This window comes from Pogoniulus pusillus, chromosome 3 (assembly GCF_015220805.1).
Source record: "Pogoniulus pusillus isolate bPogPus1 chromosome 3, bPogPus1.pri, whole genome shotgun sequence".
Lineage (NCBI taxonomy): Eukaryota > Metazoa > Chordata > Aves > Piciformes > Lybiidae > Pogoniulus > Pogoniulus pusillus.
In genome coordinates, this window is record NC_087266.1 from 26,643,913 (window position 1) to 26,664,724 (window position 20,812).

General features: G+C 36.2%; 1 protein-coding gene across 7 annotated transcripts in view; it reads left to right on the forward strand.

The window, feature by feature from the left end:
• The window catches only part of NBEA (neurobeachin), a 527,236-nt gene that overhangs the window by 274,500 nt on the left and 231,924 nt on the right, over nt 1-20,812 (forward strand). For all 7 annotated transcript variants that reach the window (XM_064173040.1, XM_064173052.1, XM_064173047.1 and 4 more), the window contains 2 exons: nt 3,059-3,167; nt 7,330-7,496. In XM_064173040.1, the coding sequence (XP_064029110.1) occupies nt 3,059-3,167; nt 7,330-7,496 (276 nt within the window). The remainder of the gene's footprint in view (nt 1-3,058; nt 3,168-7,329; nt 7,497-20,812) is intronic.

Consider the following 20,812-nt stretch of genomic DNA (forward strand, 5'->3'; position numbering starts at 1 on the left):
TGGCCAGTAGGGCAAGGGAGGTTATTCTTCTCTTGTGCTCAACACTGGTCAGTTCTGGGCTCCTCAATTCAAGAGAGATGTTGAGATACTGCAACGTGTCCAGAGAAGGATGACGAAGCTGGTGAAAGGCCTGGAACACAAGCCATATGAGGAGAGGCTGAGGGAGCTGGGGTTTAGCCTGGAGATGAGGAGGCTCAGGGGTGACCTCATTGCTGTCTACAACTACCTGAAGAGAGGTTGTAGTCAGGTGGGAGTTGGTCTCTTCTGCCAGGCAACCAGCAACAGAACAAGGGGACACAGTCTCAAGTTGTGCTGGGGGAAGTACAGGCTGGATGTTAGGAGGAAGTTCTTCCCAGAGAGAGTGATTTGCCATTGGAATGGGCTGCCCAGGGAGGTGGTGGAGTTGCAGTCCCTGGAGGTGTTCAAGAAAACTGGATGAGGCACTTAGTGCCATGGTCTAGTTGACTGGATAGGGCTGGGTGCTAGGCTGGACTGGATGATCTTGGAGGTCTCTTCCAACCTGGTTGATTCTATGATTCTATGATCCAGGGCAAGGCTTATTCTAGAGGCATGCAAAATTTCTAAATTATGGCCTAGATTTTAACTCTTCTCTTTTTCAAATGTTTGTCTTTCTAGCAAGTTATTTTAAGACTAATTTAATTCTTAATGATCTTCTAGATGCAAAAGCATAGTCTATCTAGTCTTTGGAGTTCTGTCTTAGGTGCCTAGATGTACCTAAGGTAAAAGAATCACAATAATTATTATTAGCACACATCAATACAATATTATTTAATGATTGCATAGGGTCAATAGGCTGTAGTCTCACTTTTGTCATAATCCAGCTGTGCTACCACAATACAAACAACTTTTTGTCTTTTTCTTGAAGAAATCACAATCAGTGGTAGAGATGTGAGAGTACATGAAACAACTGGCTAGACACAGTTGAAATAATATTGACAGATCCCATAGATAACACGAAAAATAAAAAAAATAAGAGAGCAGGTATTTATCATTGCTCATGAACAGGGGCAGTTTAGATGTTTGGGATTTTTTTGGCTGGTGTTTGGGTTAGGTTATTTTGGAGGGGATGTTTGTGTTTTGGTGAGGTTTTGTTGTTGTTGTTAGTTGGGGGTTTATTTTAGGTTTTGTTTTTTTGTTGTTGTTTTAGTGAGGGGAGGTTGTGCAGGGTTTTTTTTTTTAATTTTTGTTTTGCTTTGTTTTTTGAGGTATAAAAACTATGCCTAGATGGCCAAGTAATGTAGCCATTGAGTTAAAATTAGTCTCGATCTTTTCTCACCAGTCTTGGTGGCAAAGAGTGCCTAAGAAATTCATTGATTCATCTAAAGCGTTTTGAAACTAGAAATCCTTCCTGGACCACAACTGGCTCAAAGATAATGAATTTGCACTGTTCTCCATTTATTCAGTAGTTTATTCATTCAGAAAGAGATCTACAAGTAGCAGACACTTGAAATCTGTGTGTTCAGTTTTGAAATCCTAGCTAGGTGCTTCAAGGTAGTTAATATAATACATAAAAGTTCAAGAAGACTTAAGATGCAGACTTTGATTTCAGTTGTCAAGCACTCACTTCTAGTATTTTCTCCTTTTAAAGAAGTTTGTTATACATACATCTTAACAATAAAAATTTGAACGTTTATCAATAATAAAATACTGAAGTATATCTTCCAGCAGAGTTGATTTAAAAATAAAGGTCAATTTTGAAGAGCACAATGGGGGCAACTTAAATCTTTCAGATTATATATAGTTTGCCAAAACCTTCTTTGCTTTCAAGAATAGGAAGGAGCTAGATATAATAAAAGAGCTTACCAAAAGTATTAAGTATCTATTGTGAAGCCTCTATGCAAGCTTGTCTTTATCTCTAAACAGAGGCCCCAGCACTTTTGTCTTCCCATGCCACACACCCATATTAGGCAGTAGCACAGGTTAAGTGATTTCCTTCCTTCACAGATGGTAGAACACACCAAAGGATGTGAGAAGAGAATTCAAATCTTTCTATCTTATAGGTGTAAGGTTTAATAATCATGATTTTCACTTCTAATAATCACAACTTTCATTGCAGTGCCTTAAAGCACCAGACACTAACCTGAGGGTGAAATGTCTTGAAATGTCACATTCTTAGTATAAGAATCTCTGAAAGTATTTCCCTGATGCTGCAAGAAAGAGAATCCCAGACCATGTGCCAATTTGACACAAAGAGAAACAGTTCTTCCTGATCCTAAACAGACCTGTCATATCTTTGCATCCCAAAATATATTTCCTCCATGCTGATAAAAACACCAAAGTGATTTTTAATAGAGCAGGCAATCTTAGATGTGGACTGCAGGGACAAGAAGGAGTTGCTTCTATTCATCCTGCACAATAAGATATCAGCATTATTAAAAGCAGTGTTATTTATGTTGCAGTTTCATTATACATTTCATGGTATTTGGTGGTCTTTACAAAAGTTTTAATTTAGGTATCTGATTGATATCTTCAATCTTTGTCCAATCTTAATATATTTTCCCTCCTTTTATGTAAGATTTGTCTAAGTTTTCATGTCATGAAGACATGGAAGCATGATGCATTTTTCATTCTACTGTTTGAAAAACTTATAAGGGGTATTCATATTATTTTTGCAATTTTAATAGAATTTTAAATCTTTGGTAATCTCATTATTTTTTTAAGACTTTGGAATATGTATATTTAAGCATATAACAGTATCAAGAAGAGTTTAAGTCTAGACTTGTCAGTGATAGTGTAGTGTCCATATTAATATTGAGATGGCTGCTAAAATCATACTTGAAATATATTTCTGTAAAGAACTTTTCAATAATAAACAGCAAGATTTTTACACATAATTTCTTCATGCCTTCACAAACGCAGTAGAGTTTGGATAAAATTAAATTTTTCATGCCAACTCGTTTGGCAGTTGTATTAAAATAGTTTGGCAGTTGTATTAAAATAGTTTTATTACGTTTTTTCCATTTAAAGTTAATCTGCTGAAGTGGCTTATTTTAAGTACATCAAATACAAAGGTTGATTTTGACTTTTCTTATTTTAGATTATTATGTCATGCAATGAAAGACCATATAGTGCGTGTCGCAAATGAAGCAGAATTTATTTTAAACAGACAAAGAGCTGAAGATGTCCACAAACATGCTGAGTTTGAGGTAAGCCTGAGAGTCAATGCTTTTCTGCTTCTCTGTTTTCACTCAGTTGTCACCTGTACTCTAACCCCAAAGAATATTTTTTTTTTTTCCTTCCAAGAAAGAATTTTAGAATCAAAGGCATTTCAAAACTAGTTTTTAAAAGTTTTGGTAAATGTCAAACATAAGCAATGGGTTTAGTTTCTCATCTCCTTATTGAAATTAATGAAAACATTTGCAGCTTGAAGAAATCTCTTAATCAGAACATCTAAACTGTCAGATGTCAGACCCTTAGCTTCACAAAGAACTTTTTTGATTTATTGTAAATAGGCAAATTGGTAATTATCTTTCTTGGATTTTATCAGTAGTATGTATTATTTCAATAAGAAAGAAAAGCAGCTGATACGCTTGAGACACTTCATGAAAAACAATAGAAATGTTTTGTTAAACAGAATTAATATTTTAAGGTTATTTTATTAGAACATTTTGCACTTTGGAGCACTTTAGAATACGTATTTGCTGTAATTTGTGTGTTGAAGTATAATATTACATATCTCTCTTGCTAGTTAGGAATCATTGACTATTGACAATAAGATAGCTTTTGAAATCTCTATTCTCTTTAAGTGTTGGAAGAAGTAAAAAGACCAGCTGTCTCCCATGTCTCTTAATGTCTGTAGTTCTTACTCCTAAAAGGAGTCAACTTTAAATACCTTTTTAAATCAATTTAAATTGCATTGCTTGAAAATTATACAAATACACAAAAAAGCTACTTTTAAAAACCTTGCACAGCTTAACAGAGTTTTTATTATATCTTCAGATTTATTTTGTTCTTAATAACACTTTATGCAAAAGGCATGGAGCAAAATTAACATTTCACTTTTGTATGACTTTATCAAATGTGGCTTTGCATTTTTATGATGCTTTATACATTTCAGCATCGCTGTTTATTATTTCCAAACCTGTCTGTGCTTGCATACATTCGTGTATATGTGAATACGTTTCAATGTGCAAGTGACCTAATATTAGAATTAACTTAGTATTGATAATAATAAAAGGCTATGTCAATTTACTCATCTGTCAGAAAATGTCAACAAGCACCTGGTGGCTAGAAATAGGAACTGGTAATCTTAGTTTTATGAGGTTTTTATCTCCTTGAAACAGCTTTCTTAAACCTGTGCTTTGATGTTCTTGCGCTCCTTGTCCTAGCTGAAAAGTGTGATACAGAGATATCTGTTGTCATTTTGGATACACATAACCTTTACTTCATTATGTCAGAGCAGCCAGCAGACACTTGTCATATGGGATTGCAACAACTTTATTACCAAGCATATACTGGATAGTTTGAACTTAGATAAAATCACATTTACAATTAAGTGTGTGGCAGAGTGAAGTTTCATATTGCCTCAACAATAAATAACATTTGATATTTATCAGGGCATCATGCAGTAACATAAGATGACAATAGAAGATTGAGTTATCTGCTCCTTGAAGAATACATTGAGGTATAAGATCTGTCAGAACTCTAGACAAAATGAGAATATTCAATTAACTTCCAGCTTCTGTTAGCAAATAGGATTTAGAATATTAACTAAATTCCCTAAAGAATGGCCTTAAGTCAGTCTTTTTGTCTGATAAGGAAACCAACACATTTTTCATATATGAAAAATTTCATTATATTTGTCATATGAAAAACCTCAGCTACACATTTTAGATGAGTAAGATAAAATCTGCAAGCCATAAAAGAAAATTATTAAATGTAGCCTGTGTTAAATATAAAACTCAGATGTACTTAAATAAGGTGATGGTTAAAGTCTGAAAGATTGTTTTATATATTGTCTTTAATAATGGTAGGTATATAACTGAACGTTTTATTATTTGTCATCCTACTTGAAAGTAGTAGGGATAAAGAGATTTCTGGTAGTTCTCTGTTGCATAATTGTAAATCTGTCATTTTGTTTTAATAAGCTGTATAGGTATATGTTCTGGGGTTTAGTACATGTTAATCATTGCTCTCAGCCAGAGAAGTGAGTGGCTATTTTATTTTTACCTTTTAAAGTTTAATTGAATCATTATGGGTGAAATTTTTTGGCCCAAGCTGCACCAAGTTACTGTGTCACCTGTGTAGTGAGGAGGCCCTGTACCAGCATCTGAATTTTATCCTGTAAACTCCAGTTGCAGTCCAGACCAGGGAAATTCCTCTCAGGATGGGTGCTTCACAGCTAACTTCCATTTTGTTAACCTTTGTAATTGTTCAGGAAGAAAAATGAAAATTTAATTTTACTGTCCAATGAGCTGGTGAAATATTAACCTCATTACTGAGGCAGATCATTGTACTAATTGGTGCTTCCCTGTACAAGAAGATAAATTGGAAAATGAATTAACCCTTTATGAATTAGTGTAATGATTGTTCTTTTCTAGATAGATTGCTTGAAATGATGGCTGTAGCACAACAGAAAGACCACTGGTAAAATCTTACTGAATGCTAATGGGATCTATACTAAAATGGCAGTGTGCAGAAATATGAAGAATAAAGTACAATTTAGTATCAGGTTAACTTAATGACTCTTTTGAATACTATAAAATAGGATTCTATTCAGCATTGTACTACAGCACTGAATGTTGGTTAAATGTTCTAAAATGGTGCACAGTAATTGTGCATGGAAAAATGTCTCTAAACAGTTGATTTTAAAATCAATTGTTCTGAAAATAAGCTGGCCTTTTAAATTTATACCTAGAAAATGATACTCAAAATGGTCTTGATTTAATTAGTATGGCTACATTTGCTTTGTTCAAACATTTTGAAGGTATTTTTACTAGGAGGCAAAGCTGAATTTGAACTTAACATAAATTTGAGAAAAGAAATTGAAAAAGTATACTGTGCTTACTATGTGTAAATAAAGGATTTATCAGAAGTAAAATACATCGTAGAGTTTTGACAGTTTTATAAATGAATTTGCATGAAGGTCAATAACCACAACATTATTTTAGAAAGTTATCTCAAAAGAAATATGATGAACACATTAAATCTTTTCAAGTTTAGGAGATGAGCATTTTTTTAACCATTAGCATTTTTCAGAAGTGCGTCTTAGTTTAAAAAGCTGACAGTAAAAAATTTTTCTCCTGAAGGAAGTAAAATAAAGGTGCTCTCAATGAATTGGAGAGGAATACAGAAATTGTACTTAAAGATGTACAGGAAAATACAGAATATATGAGTCCTTAACACCCAATACAGATAGAAGATACATGATAATTCCCCCCAAACCTTCCCCCCAACCAAACTAAACCACAAAACCCCAGTGCTTGTTCCCTCTTCCCCCTTCATTTTGTCTCCCATTAGGCCTAAAGAAGTCTTGATTGCACAGCAAAATATTCAGTCTGAACTTGAAGGCTGCAGGCAGGTTTACTCCCCCATTGTTTACCAGACTCCCTCTGGAGAGCCAAGGGAAGGGAAAAAAGAGACTGGTTTGCATTTGCTGCCCACTCATAAAGAGAGAGCAGAATTATGGGATTGAATAATAAAATTACCATTTCCAGGGTCCACCTCCTGGACCTTTCTAGACTTCCTGGGTGACTCAACTCTGTGGCCTTCTTAAGGGGCAAGTAGCCCAAACCACCACAAAGTGGTAGCATATTATGAAAGGTTTCTATGTTGTGACATGGAATAGAAAATATAATCCTTAATTTCATAGTTAAAGGAGTTTCTCTTTAGCATTCATAATATTTACAAATGGCTTTTTAAGTGAGGGTTTATTGCAATTTAAAAAAACAACTGAACAAACACACAAAAGGAACCCTAACAAGACATAATTTTTTCCTGATTTTTTTTCCCCTGTATATTATGCTATGTGTGCTGTACCTGTATTTTCTACCAGAGAACACAGGAAGCTTTACAGAGACCTACTTTTAAGGCATGTCCATGGACATATGTTACACACAGAGATGTATAGCTAGATTGTTTTAATTACATTTTTGTGGCTGTTGATCTTGAGTTTTCAATCTTTACATGTTCTAACAGTGATTTTTCAGTGATAACACATAGTAGTAGAACCACTTCATTGAATGGTGTGTCCCATTCCTCTTTAAAGTATTTTAATGAATTCTCATCACATGTAAATAATGTGAATTATCATTTTAAGATGATTTTAAATGGCCTATTTTTTATAAGGTTGTACTTTTTCATTCCTAGTCACAGTGTGCTCAGTATGCTGCTGACAGAAGAGAGGAGGAGAAGATGTGTGATCATCTTATCAGTGCTGCAAAGCATCGTGATCATGTTACAGCCAATCAATTGAAACAGAAGATACTCAACATACTGACAAATAAGCATGGTGCCTGGGGAGCTGTTTCTCACAGGTAGGCTGCAAACCTAAAATGTGCAGTTTTTAAATGTTACTTGTGAAGTTTAAGAGAAGCAGTCATTGTATAACAGAAATATGAATTTACAAGGAGCTAGTATTGCTAAAATAAATTTCCTCTGTTAAGTCTTTTAATACAATTGGTTGGGTTGGAAGGGATCTTAAAGATCATCTAGTTCCAGCCTGGTAAGATTCACTAGTAAAATTAGTCTTAACTCACCTACAGCAAAACTGCAGTCAGTGTCAGCCAGGCACAAACTATTTATGCCTAAAGCAAATCTTACATTTTACTTAATTGTAGCATGTGCAAAACTGAACATAACCAAAGTGCATCTCAATTCTGCCAGTACTTTTGTTTAAAAAAATAATTTAAAGAGAAACCACCATCAAAATATATAATTTCTACAGTATCTAAGTGATATCATAGTATTTGATGTTTTAATCAGAGCTGGATTGGGTACTACGTCTTTAAAAGTTCATTCTATTAAACACAGAATTGAAATTAAACATTTTCATATATCATACCAAAAAACAGAGCCTTTCTCTTCTGAATCACAAAAATAGCCAGTGGCTAAGGTGCTGACCCTCATGTGGAAGACTTAAGCTGAAATTGCTCCCTTCCTTCATTCAGAGCAAGGTCTTGAACCTGGATGTACCATGTGAGTGCCCCACATGCAAAACTAGAGACTGCCAGATCTCTCTTGTTTTGCATTCTAGCCACAAATATTTTATTATTTGTTCAGGGCAGATCAGGTCAAATGAGAAATCAAGGAAATTCTTATTCCAAGTATCCACATTTTTACAATTCAGTTTTCTACCTAAAGCCTGTTTAAGTCTGCCGTGAGTCAGACAGAGCAGAAAAGGAAGTTCCATTTTAGTTCTAAAAAACCCTCTCAGTAAAAAAATAATTGCAGCTAGTAGACTAAAACACAGATGCTTTGCTCTAGATAAATATATTCTTTCAAAAATTATTTTTATTTGGCTTGAATACATAGCTAGTGCTTAAACCTGTTATAAAATTTACCAAGTAATAAATTTGACATGTCGGTAATAATGTTTAATGAATTACACACATACTGTTCATTCTTATTGATATTTTGTGCTGTTGGTTCCTGCAGTTATACTGTGTTTTAAAAAATCTTTTTCTGGTGTTCATCATCTTTATATCTTCCAAAGAAATAACCATTTCCTGAATGATGGTAGAGGTGTATTTATTTGTTAAGATGGTAGGAACTGTGGAAATTAAGTGTTATAGAAACTCTGTAGTCTAACTCCACAGATGTCCTGGTGGAAATTACAAAAATGACAAGTGAAGATTGTGATATGGTTAATTTGAAACATCCTTAGTCTATAATAGACACTTGTGATATCTCTAGTTGAGGCTAAAGCTGTGTATCTGCAGATTTGAACTTAAGGAAGATAAGAGCAATCTTCAGTCCTTTTAATATCTTCAATTTTTTTGAATAATGTAAACTTAAGCAGCAACTGAATGACAGTGAATACTTTGCAGGCATAAATCAGTTCCTGGTCATTAACATTTTCAGAAGACCGTCTCTTCTTTGGGCCAGTTAACTTTCCTCTCCTAGATTGTTGATGGCATCCTAAATAGGAACAGACCTCTGCTACAGCTTTTTTTGCTCTTCAGTCCATGATAGGTTTTGATGGGCCATGAAGCAGGTTGACACCTGTGAAAAACCTATCAAATTTCTTACCTCAAGCAAAAGAAATTTTCGTTTTATTGCTGTCATGGCACTTCCCAGTGTGTCTGCTTCTCAATTATTTGTAGTGCTGCTTTCCCATTTCAGCACTTGCTGTGTTAGGTGCAGCTGTTGGCTTGGTCGTATTTTAGCTGCTGGCTGCTGCTTAACCTGGAGAATGAAGGACATAATGACAGCATAGGTGTTGAAGTGGAGTTCTTCATTTACAGAAGCCAATCAGGAAGCAAGTGGCCTTGTACAGCAGGTTTCACCATATACCGTGGTAGCTGTGTGATCCACCACACAACTGCACCTTCTGTCATCAAGACTTAGTGGATGGAATGGAAAGGTCTAGGATGGCAGCATGTAAGGACAGATGCCCTCTTAGGACAGCCTCGAAGCTTTGCTAAGGACCAAGGTCACTGATTCTCAGTGGGCAGATTTAAAAGGCTTCAAGCACAGAAAGTAGAGAGGCTTAGGCATAATTAATTAGGTAGCTCTTCCAATACTTTTTATATCTTAGAAATTAAAATGGATTCTAAAATTGTATATACCTCTGATCTTGGCTGTCTGAAGACGCAACAGACCTCAAATTTCTATTTTTAATTCCTGACAAATAGTAACCATGTTAGTCTTGTTATAAACTGATGCTTCTCTGTGCTCCAGGAGATACAATCTGATTAGAATACAAAATTACTTTTTGAGAAAAGTAATAATAAGTTGAAACTCCAGACCTTTAGACCTCTGTAGTGACTCCATTATTTCTGTTGGCAAAAAGGTTCGCAGTTCTGAAGGCACACTGCTTGTCTCCTGTCCATCTCATGGGCGGGAGACCATTCATTGAAATGGTGAATTAGAGAGATTGTTGTCAGACCCAGAAGGAGCAGGGAAAGAAGCAGGTAACCTCTTCTGCATGGTAAATACTAGGGCAATAGTGGTGCCTTTTCATGTCCAGAATGGACAAAATAGGTAAAAATCTGTTTGAGTGAGAATGAGTGCAATTGTTAAAAGATTCAATTCTCTATCACATACACAATCTGCAGCTTCAGTGCATATATATATATATATATATGTTTTTGTCTATCTTCAAGGTAAAGCACAGTTTTTAAGTTGTTTAACATAGTTGCTGTAGTGGTATGGACAAGCAGGATTTTTATCTTTCAAAATGAATATAGTTTTTTAATTTTGATATCCAGGAATTTTGCCACAGTATTTAATTTTTAGTAAGTTCTTGGGACAGTCATGAAAAATATTACACAGATGAAAAAGCAGAGGCAAATATAGACCGTTTAAGAAATAACTAGCAATACAAACATTAAACTTAATTGAACTGGAAGAAAGGTTCTTGCGGTCAATATACCACTTGCCCACTAGAGGGACTCGAGAGGCTCCTTTCTGCTTAAGGCAGAAGGCACTTAGAATTAGTTACAGAATTTCTTACATAGAGGCTTTGAATATTTACTTACAAAATATTATCTCCGGATTCCTGGGGCTAAATTATCATTTCAGAGAGTACTCAAACACTTGAAGGGAGTTCTTGCGGTGGCTTATCAGTAGTTGAGGCTTCTGGATCTTGCCAGACTCAGGAGAGAGGCCTGATCCTGGTTCTTCTTGGATGATTCTGTGCCCTTTCCAGGACTCCCAGTCTCAGCAGAAGCCTCACAGATGTGCAGACTTGGCAGGATGTCTGGCAGATGTACAGCTGGGCACAATATCACGCGGGCTAAGTGGGCCTATTGCATGAAAGCATTTAATGCTTATTCCTGGTAAACTAAAGTAATTCCAGGTATACAAGCCCAAAGCATCAGGGCTTGCTATTATGCAGGAAAGTTGGTTTGGAATTTAGAAGACTTAATGCTGCAACGCAGATAAGGCAAAAGCATAGCAGATCTTGGCAGGATACAGTGGCAGAGAGCACTGAGGCAGAGCACATTGTATTCACCTGCTCCTCTCTTTTGATCAATTCAGCCAGATGCTAATGGCTCTTCAGCCACAGATTACCCAATCAGAATGGTAGTTTGCCAAACCTGATCATATTAGGTGAGCTGGGGCTTGCTTTTACCCTTTTAGGGCAGAATACAAACAATTGTATAAACACATGTGGGTACCATGTTTACAACTTGGAAAGAGAGAAGGAGATTTGATGGCGCCAGACCTTTATCTTCCTTTACCATGTTGCTTCCCACAGAGAGAGAAGAGAAGGGGAACAGGGGAGCAGGTCTGGGTAAGCCAGGACATGTTTAGGTCTGTTTTGACCTTCCATGACAGGTGCTCATATTACACAATATTAAGGTCTCATTTTGCAAAATACCCAGCTGTAGAGAAAATTTTCCCTTGTGTTTGCAGTTCAACACAATGAGCTCATAACCCTCTCCAGCATTTGTGACTGCATGTGTTGTTTTTGCAGAAAGCAGCAGCCAGCATTTACTGTGTTTAATCTGTAGACGTCACAAAGTTTACTTCATTCTCACAAAGAGATTGTTAAGAAATGTTGAAATTTAGTCCTGGGAGTTAAAACAAAAGAGCTAATGGAGAAATTCTATAGTATTTGGAAATGATGAATTTGAAATATATCATCATAAACTCTTCTCAAAATGTCAGCAGAAACAAGAATGAAGTTTAATGGTGTGAGTCAACAAAACACCATATGAATCTTTCTAAGTTAGATTATAGTTACATAAAAATACTTGAACTAAAAATAACATAAAATCATAGATGACTTGCATTTAAATTACCTTTTTAATTAGCTATTAATTTATGAAGGAGAAATTAATTAGATGCAAATGCTTCGCCACATGAATAAATGCCTACAAACACAGTAGCGCTGTACAACTTATCCCCATCTATACATTAATCAGTCAGTACATTTCAAGCTGGTCTGAGAACCTGTTTACTCTTACATCTCCTTCTGTCTAAAAATAACAGTCCTGAACAAAATAAAATATTTTGTATTGCTTCTCAGTGTTAACTTCTTCCCCCTCCACCTACTAAAGTGAGAACCTAAGTTATTTTGTGCAATTTCTTGCAGGTGTAAGCATGAACTTTTCTACAAAAGGAAAGTATTTTTTTTTCTGTTACATATCTCAGATAAAGAACAACAGATTTCAAAATAAATCTTTTTTTGTCTTTGTTATAGGTCATGCCCTTAAAGCAAACTAATTCTGTTTTCCTCATTTTCACAATTTGACACTTTTAGATGTTTTCTTAATATCTTACCCTAAATATACTCATTTCCCCTTTTTTAATTTCAGCATTTTACTGAAATGAGAATTCTGCATGTTTTCCCCATTCAGATGAGAAATCAAGGAGTTGGTTATTTCTTTGATGCATTGTCACTTATTCATATTGAATATTCAACATCCTATCTCCTTGAACTCAGGAAGAATCAAGGGTGTTTCATAGCTTAGTATTCAAAGCTTCTTTAAGCCAACACTTACCCTTAACATTTTTTCAGGGTTATAGTCTTCATGTCACAGCATATGCTTCCTTCTGTCTTCTCTGTCAGCTTCATATGGTGCTTCTCTTCTTCCCCATCTGCTTCTCTCCCCATACACATCTTTAAACCTGTCTGTAGTACAGTTGGAATTCCCAGTAAACTATTTGCATGCCTGTGTTTTAGGCCATAATCCATTACCATGTTTATTTGTGCTATTATTTCAGCTTCTTGGTTTAATCAGAGACCTCAACTTTATAAAAACTTGTATTCAAGAGTTCTATATATATCTACCTTACGGTTCCTATGGGCTTAGGTAATCTATGACAATATGAAGAGTTCTGAGTTCCAGTGTTCTAAATCTAAATATGAAATATTTGTTGTAGATGCTTTCACATGATCAGTTTTGATATACACATAAAGTTTATTACAATAAGAAAAATGACATTTTAAAGTGAGAGTTTGTTCTCTTGCTTTCTGTGATTCATTGAAGGAGATTCCACCTGCATTAAAACAGCTTTACCAAAAAAAGCAAGTATACAAGGGCTTTTTCTGTTCAAATCCATCTTAGGTTAAACTAGACACCCATAACAAATTAATCATTCATGGTGGAGGGCAGAGCTGTCAAACTCATTCTGTGGTGAAGACCAAATTCGTCTAGGGAAACAGGCTGGAAATAAAAAGTTTCTTGCTAGACAGCTAGTTTTGCCTCTCAAGGCAGCATGTGCTTTTGCAGGGTTCTGCTGGGGGCCCGGGTAAGAGAGTGGAAAGAGACCTCCGATTTTTGTTAGCCTGTGGGCCTTGGCAGTTAAGTTGACTCTAGGAGGCTGCAGTTCACAGCAAGGAGGACCAGAATGCAGGAATATAGTTAAGAAGGAGTTCACTTTACAAACAACCTTTGTCATCCCCTGACTCCATTGCTATAGTAGCCGCTGCCTTGGGAAGTTCAGAGAGATAGAGAACCTATTCTGTCCTCCACTGCAAATCAACTTCATCTAGTCTAGCTATTCATTTCTGGCTCATTTTAACTGCTGGACAAAAATTACAAAGGGAGCTTTAGAACAGTAGAAAAGAGTAGGACCAAATCCTGTCTACTGGATCCAGAAGTGTGTTTGACATGTGTGCTGTTAGAGGATCTGTTAAAGATCTGTAGTTTTGTACATACTCTGTAAGAATTATGAATTGTCTCTGTTTCTGGAGTTGGCAGAATATTTTTTTTCTTTGCAGGATAGATCCCTATAGATTGAGCTGGTGGAACTGCACTCTTTTCGCTCATTCATTAGCTACCCTGATTACAAGTTCCAAATATCATTACAACATAACATTAAGAAAATGTTGTCCTGTCTTTTGTTGTTCAAATTTGCAGTGTTTGACTGCAAATGTGTGAATCTTATTCACTTTTTAGGTCCAGTATTAGTCATCTTTCTGTAGAGGTGATTAAACATAAATGTGAGTTTGACAATTTTTCTAACCTGGTGGATCTTTTGTAGTAATTTATTATTTCAATCATCTTCTTACTTGTCCTCCTTTGCTTTTAACTTTGTGCTGCATCTGCTGCTCTGCACCTTGTTATATTGCATCCTCTGCCTATTACGTACCCTCTTCCTTCCTCAGTCCTTGATTGCTTACACTGTGGTGGAAGGCAGAAACTATTCGAAGGAGCTCTTGCTAATGATGCTGTGGCATTTGATGAGCACAACGGAAAAGGGAGGGTAGAAGAATGCTATATGCTTTTCTAACAACAGCAGGTTAGATCTGGGATGCTATTTGCAGCACTGAGATACCTGCCAAGAAAGGAGTATTGTGTAACCAGAGATGGGTATGGTTTGCTTTTGTGAGGTATATTCAGTTCTCTATTTGTGCAAGGCTATTCAGTTATTTTAAACTGTGATATTGTTTGTGATCAATTTTTTTCCCCCCACAAGAAGAGCTTTTTTTTAGAGGAAGTGTAATTTTAGCAAACTGAGAGAGACTTCTGCTCCTTCTTGAGTGGATCCATACAGCTAGCATGTGCACATGCAGCCATTCAGCTTCCAGGATACTGGTCACAACACGAACTGTAACAGTTCAGACCAGCAGTCCATCTAGCCCTGTAACCTGTATTTAACTGTAAATGAACACTTATGAAACAGGAAGATAGGATAAGTAGACACAATAGATCTAATAGTCAGATTCCTTGAATTTTCAGCTCAGGATTTTCTGAGGAATCTCAGTCTCAGTTTTGAAGTTTCAACATATCAGCAGGGCTTCAAAGTCCAACTGCCTTTCTTAATGTTTTCCTCCTAGTTCCTGCAGTAGAAATAGATTCTGAAATGGGTGCCAGTAGAATGGACCAGAAGTTGCTAGTATTGGACAATATTCCTAGCATCTGTGTTCTTTCTTTCCCTGCAGTCCATTTAAACAGAGATAGAAACTACGATAAAAGAATTACTCGTTAGGCAGATAACACTTCCCTCACATGATGCTCAGTTTCCCTCCTATGTCTGTCTAGTAATACCTGTGCAGTACAGCACAGCAGTGGATTTCCCATCTTCCCCATATGAAAAAGTAGAAAGCAAAGAATGAAAAAGGAACAAAAGCCACAGATTAGAAAATTCTGAAGTTTTCTGGGTTTGTGAAGGTCTTTTTTTGATCAAAAATGAAAATTCTTCCATTTTTTTCCTCTATTTGGTGACACAAATAAGTGAGAAAGTAATTTTTAAGTCATAGTAAGTAGTTGTGCCTATACAGTCCAGGATTCTTTCCCATGTGATGATTCAAGTAGTTTGCAGGAAATCAATGCAAAGCTGTAGATATTTTTTTCTAAGTGAAACATCTGTGGTGTTTTGACATACTTATCAAATGTTTTTTATTGGAAGTACCACACATGCAAAGTTTAACCAGAAGTGAAAGCCCCATGCAGCCATTTTGATTCCACTCCTCTCAAAACCTTTATCTAAAATATATTTATGTCAAATTATTTGCTCATAAAATAATTTCATAGCTCTGTAAAAGAACCATATATAAAGGAATAGGCTGGCCAGAATGGTTGTGAAGTCATCTCCTCTGGACACATTCAAAGCCCACCTGGATGCATTCCTGTGTGACCTACTCTTGGGTTGTCCTTCTCTGGCAGGGGGGTTGGACTTAGATGGTCTTTTGAGGTCCTTTCCAAACCCTAGCATTCTGTGATTCTGTGGTTAAGTCAGCCTCAGGCATTGAGGCAGGCATAGGCTAGCACATCCCTATCACATGTTTGGCATAGAATTATAGAAAGGTTTGAGTTGGAAGGCACCTTAAATATCATCTTATTCCAAATGCCTTTCAATGGGCAGGGATACCATCCACTAGATAGAGCTGCTCAAACCTCTGTCCAGCCTGGTATTGAGCACTTCCAGGAAGGGAGCATCCACACTTTCTCTGGGCAATTTGTTAAAATGCCTTACAAGGAAGAGACTTCTTCCTTACATCTAATCTAAATCTACCCTCTTTCATTTTGAAACCATTATGCCTTGTCCTATCACTACATGCTCTGACAAAGAGTCTCTTGCCGTCTTTCCTGTAGGCCCCTTTTAAGTACTGGATGGCTGCTATAAGATCTCTTCAGAGGCCTCTCTTCTGCAGCCTGAACAATTCCAATTCTCTCAGCCTGTCTTTGTAGCAGAGGTGCTGTAACCCTCTGATCATCTTTGGGGTTCACCTCTGGACCTGCTTTGACATGTCCATGTTCCCTGAGGAACATGACTTATCACAGTCTCCACTGAGATGCTGAGCCGTTGACCATCATTCTGAGCGCAATCATCAAGCCAGTTCTTTACCCACCATGTGTTCCATCCATCATATCCATTTCTTCCCAATTTAGAGACCAATACTGTATACAGGTCCAAGTAGATGACAGTTGTTCTTTGATGGTCCATCAGTGCTGGTACCATGTCATGGTACCATTAAATTTGTCAAGCACAATTTGCCCTTGGCAAAGTCATTGCAACTGCCACCACTCACCTACTCATTTTTCCTTTCTGCTAATTGGCAATTACTTGCTGCATTTTATTATAGAATCATAAAATGTCAAGGGCTGAAAAGGACCTCAAAAGATCATCTGGTACAGCCCCCCGCCAGAGCAGGCTCACCTAGAGCAGATCACACTGGAATGTATCCAGATGGTTCTTGAATATCTCCGGAGAGGAAGACTCCACAACCTCACTCAGCAGATGGTTCCAGTGCTCTGTCACCCTCACAGTGAAAAAATTCTTCCTCATGTTCCACATGGAACCTCCTATGCCTCAACTTCCACCCTTTGCCCCTTGTCCTGTCACTGGGCATCACCGAGCAGAGCTCCATCCTCCTGGCACTCCTTACATATTTATGAACATGAATGAGGTCACCCCTTAGTCATCTCCTCTCCAAGCTAACAAGCCCCAGCTCCCTCAGTCTCTCCTCATAAGGAAGATGTTCAACTCCCTTAATCATTTTTGTGGCTCTGCACTGGACTCTCTCAAGCACCTCCCTGTCCTTCTTGAGCTGGGGGGCCCAGAACTAGACACAATACTCTAGATGAGGGCTCACCATGATGGAGGTATATTTCCTCTTAGATATTCTTATGGAAAGAAATTTAACTCTAAAATACCAAAGTTTAGCTGCTTTTCAAACTGTCATACACATGTATGCCAAATATTCATATTTGTATAACTTTTTAAAAGCTCTCTTATTCTAATGAATTAGCCTTCTATCACTGAGTTTGGCCTTTTCCCCATTTAGTTCTTTAAAAAATACAAAATTAAATATTTTCCGTCTCCATCATTTTTCAGAAGGTGTGATAAAGATTTTTCTGTTAAATATCAAAGCACAGTACTACCTCTTTTTTTTTTTCTTTTAACATTGCCCAGACTCTCAATAAATGTTTCATGCCTGTCTCTGAACTTCAGAGGAAGTAAACTATTATGTGCTAAACAAAAAGTAATTCTTCTTGTTCTCATTTTTCACAAGAACAATCCCTGATTTGTCTTAGCAAGCTTTTGTGATGCCAGTCCAAGTCTTATCTTCAGGACATTAAGACTTTTTGTTCTGCATTTTCAATTTTCCTTTTTTTTTTTCCATCTTCATCCTTTTCCCTTGAGGAGAGAAACAAACTGTTAAAACTTGGAGGATTTTTTTTTTTTTTTACTATTTTTACTATTCTATAGTACATCATCCTGCTTCAAAGTTGTTCAGAGCTTTCCTAAGTCAAGGTGTCAATCATACAGGTCATCCAATGGTAAAAAGAAAACATTTTATCTCTGCATAACAGGTTTTTGTTTTGGTTCATAGGTTTTGTTTGAGGATATCAAAGATATCTCAACAGCATCTATGCTGTCCTTATTATTTGCAGCTTTCATCTATCTGTACCCTTACCATCAAGAAGAAATACTTTGTGCTTGTGCCTATTTCACTTTATCTCCTCTCACTCTGCAGTAATTTCTAATCTTCTTGAGGTCTTATCTTGCTACAGAGGAGTGATAGGCAAGTGTGTGTGCAACTGCTGCTCTCCGGCACTGCACAGTTATATTTCTTGTACGCTTTACAGACATAAAATATCTGACAATAACAGATTGCAGGCTTCTCCCAATATTTGTGCCCCTCAGTATCTTGATATCTGTTGTCAGTACTACAGGCTCTTGGTTTGCTTGTAAACTCGGTTGCTCAAGAGTGTTATATTTTGAAATGATCTGTCATGGCTGTGTTGTAGAGATAGGAGACTATTTATGTTTATGGCATTTTAAGTAACTCAGTAAGACCCTTTAGAATATACAGAAAAGGCTTGTTTACTGTCATCACTGCTCACTTAATCCTGTGACCTTGACATGAGAGTATGCCCATAAAGCTCCCTGCGGGTAGTTCAATAAAATAGATGAACATCAGAGTCTAATGATTGTTTCAGCTTCAGGAATATATTGCCTTATGTCTGAAACATGCAATAGCACCAAGCCATTTAAAACTCAGTAATGTACCAAAATATCCAATTGTCAAGATTATTAGAAAATCCACCAAAAAATGCTTAAGGCACATGCACTTCTGCTGTTCAGTTTGAGAGTGCTAGCCATTGCTTTAGATAGTATTCTGTATACACAGTGCCAGTAGACTAAAATTTAAAATTAAATTATTTCTTATAATTTATGTGCACTTATTTGTCAGATTCACTTTTTTTCCCCTCTTCTGTCCTGATAGGAAATCTTTATTGGGTAGGAGTGCTTTTTTAGTTTCTTTACAGTCACAATTTGAAGTCTAGGAAAGATTCATGTGTAAGAAATTTCTTTTGATGATTTACTAGAAGTTATAGTTGCACTTATGGTAGGAAGCAATAAAAATGTACATAGAGAGGAAGCTAAATTTGATGCCTCTTAGGCCCAATTTAGAAATACTACTGGAGCCTTTGGGATACTTTGCCGTAAGAGGGCCTTAATTTTTATGCATAATATATCTTGTGCTATTGAAGACATGCAGAAAAGTAAAGCATGATGTATTTGCCCCATAGTGAGTGGAATTGTTGTTTTGGTACTATTGAAAAATGGTAATTTATAATATTTTTTCCATGTATAGTTGTTCCAGTTTCCAATTTCTGTTAACTAACAATGCATTCTTTTCAGATAAATGGTCTTTTACACTCATTAGTACTCCAGCCTCTTGTATTTTCCTGAATAAAAAAAGTGATGTTTTTAAAGTTGATGACAGCTTAGTAGTTGAGGAAATTTATTTAGTGAACCATATTTTCAGTGGTAGAGTTTCATACTGAACTGTCGAGCTAAAAATCTATGAGAATTAATTGGGTGAAACCTGCCAGAAAAAAAAAGAGCAGCCATGAGAAAGGTATTATGGGTTTCCACTAGAACAAAATGGAATCTGCTATCCTTTCTGAGTTAATCTCAATTAAGTATCACTGAGAAGAGAGAAAATAGAAGAAAACGCTCTACATTATTTGGCTAAAAGCCAAACAAGGTTGGATAAAGAAAAAAAAGCAAAACAAAGTTTCAATAGAATAAAATGCTGTTCTTTCCATTTGAGATCATCACGATAAGCTAATGAAAATATTTTTGTATACTTTTAGAGGACCCAGACAGGCAAACTGTTAAATTTGTCCCCTTTTCATTTTTAGCAAGCTTGGAACTGAAAAACTGTGATTGGAAAGTTGTGGGAATGGCAAACAATTTCTCTGATAATGGCCTCAATGAAAACTAAATTGTCTATTAAATATTAAGAAAAAAAGGTGTTACAAAGATTTAGGGCCTGATGGAGTAAAAACAAAGTATTAAAATTAGTATAAAAGATAGATTGGAATTTATGTACACTGCAGCAGTGTTAGCAGAATGTTACCAATTGTATTGAAAAATGTGATTTTTTACATACTAATTTTTTTTTCCATTAACAAAAGTGGTTGTTTAGTGTATATACTCAGGCTTAATGTTCAACTTATTTTTGGACTGATTACACTGCATATATTCCTGCTTTCATTTTGTGATGAATATATTCTCTTCCTTCAAAAGAAACAGATATGTTTCTTTCTGAATGAATATCCAATGGAGGCCAGGTACATAAATTTTTCTAATGTGTGTTGCAGAAGCTAAATCCACAGGTCATATGTTGGATCCTGGCTATGGTGTTCCTTGTATATCTGGATCTTTTGATAATCTTTAGCTGAGCTATGAAGGGGTGTTATTGCCAACTCTGCAGGGAAGTTCAGAAGGTTCTGCTGGACACCAGTAAATTTTAAACAAAGACCTTTTCTTGTCAGTGTCCTGTTCTGAAAGTACTAGAATAGCTCCTTTATTTCACAGTGACACAGTGACAAAGTGACAAATTGCTAAATGCAGCTCTCTCAACGCAATATTTATTTAGACAATTCCACATCTTTGAAAGTAATCAACTAAGTCCCGATTTGTGTAAGCTAAAGCAAGCGCAGAAATAATATACTTCTAAATTCTTGTTCTTTAATATTAGGATCAAGAAAATATATTTACCTTTTCCCTTCTTCTGTTGAATTTCACTTTTCACAATCCCCACAGTAATGTTGTGATGCTGCTATTTTCTAAAAGACATACATTCCATGAGAAAAATCCCTGCTGTTAAAATGAAAATAGCAAAATGGATATTCCTTTACAGATTCCTGTTGTTCTTCCTATTTTCCAAAGCATATATAAGAAGCTGAATCACGAGCAAGTTTTGTGTGGTAGT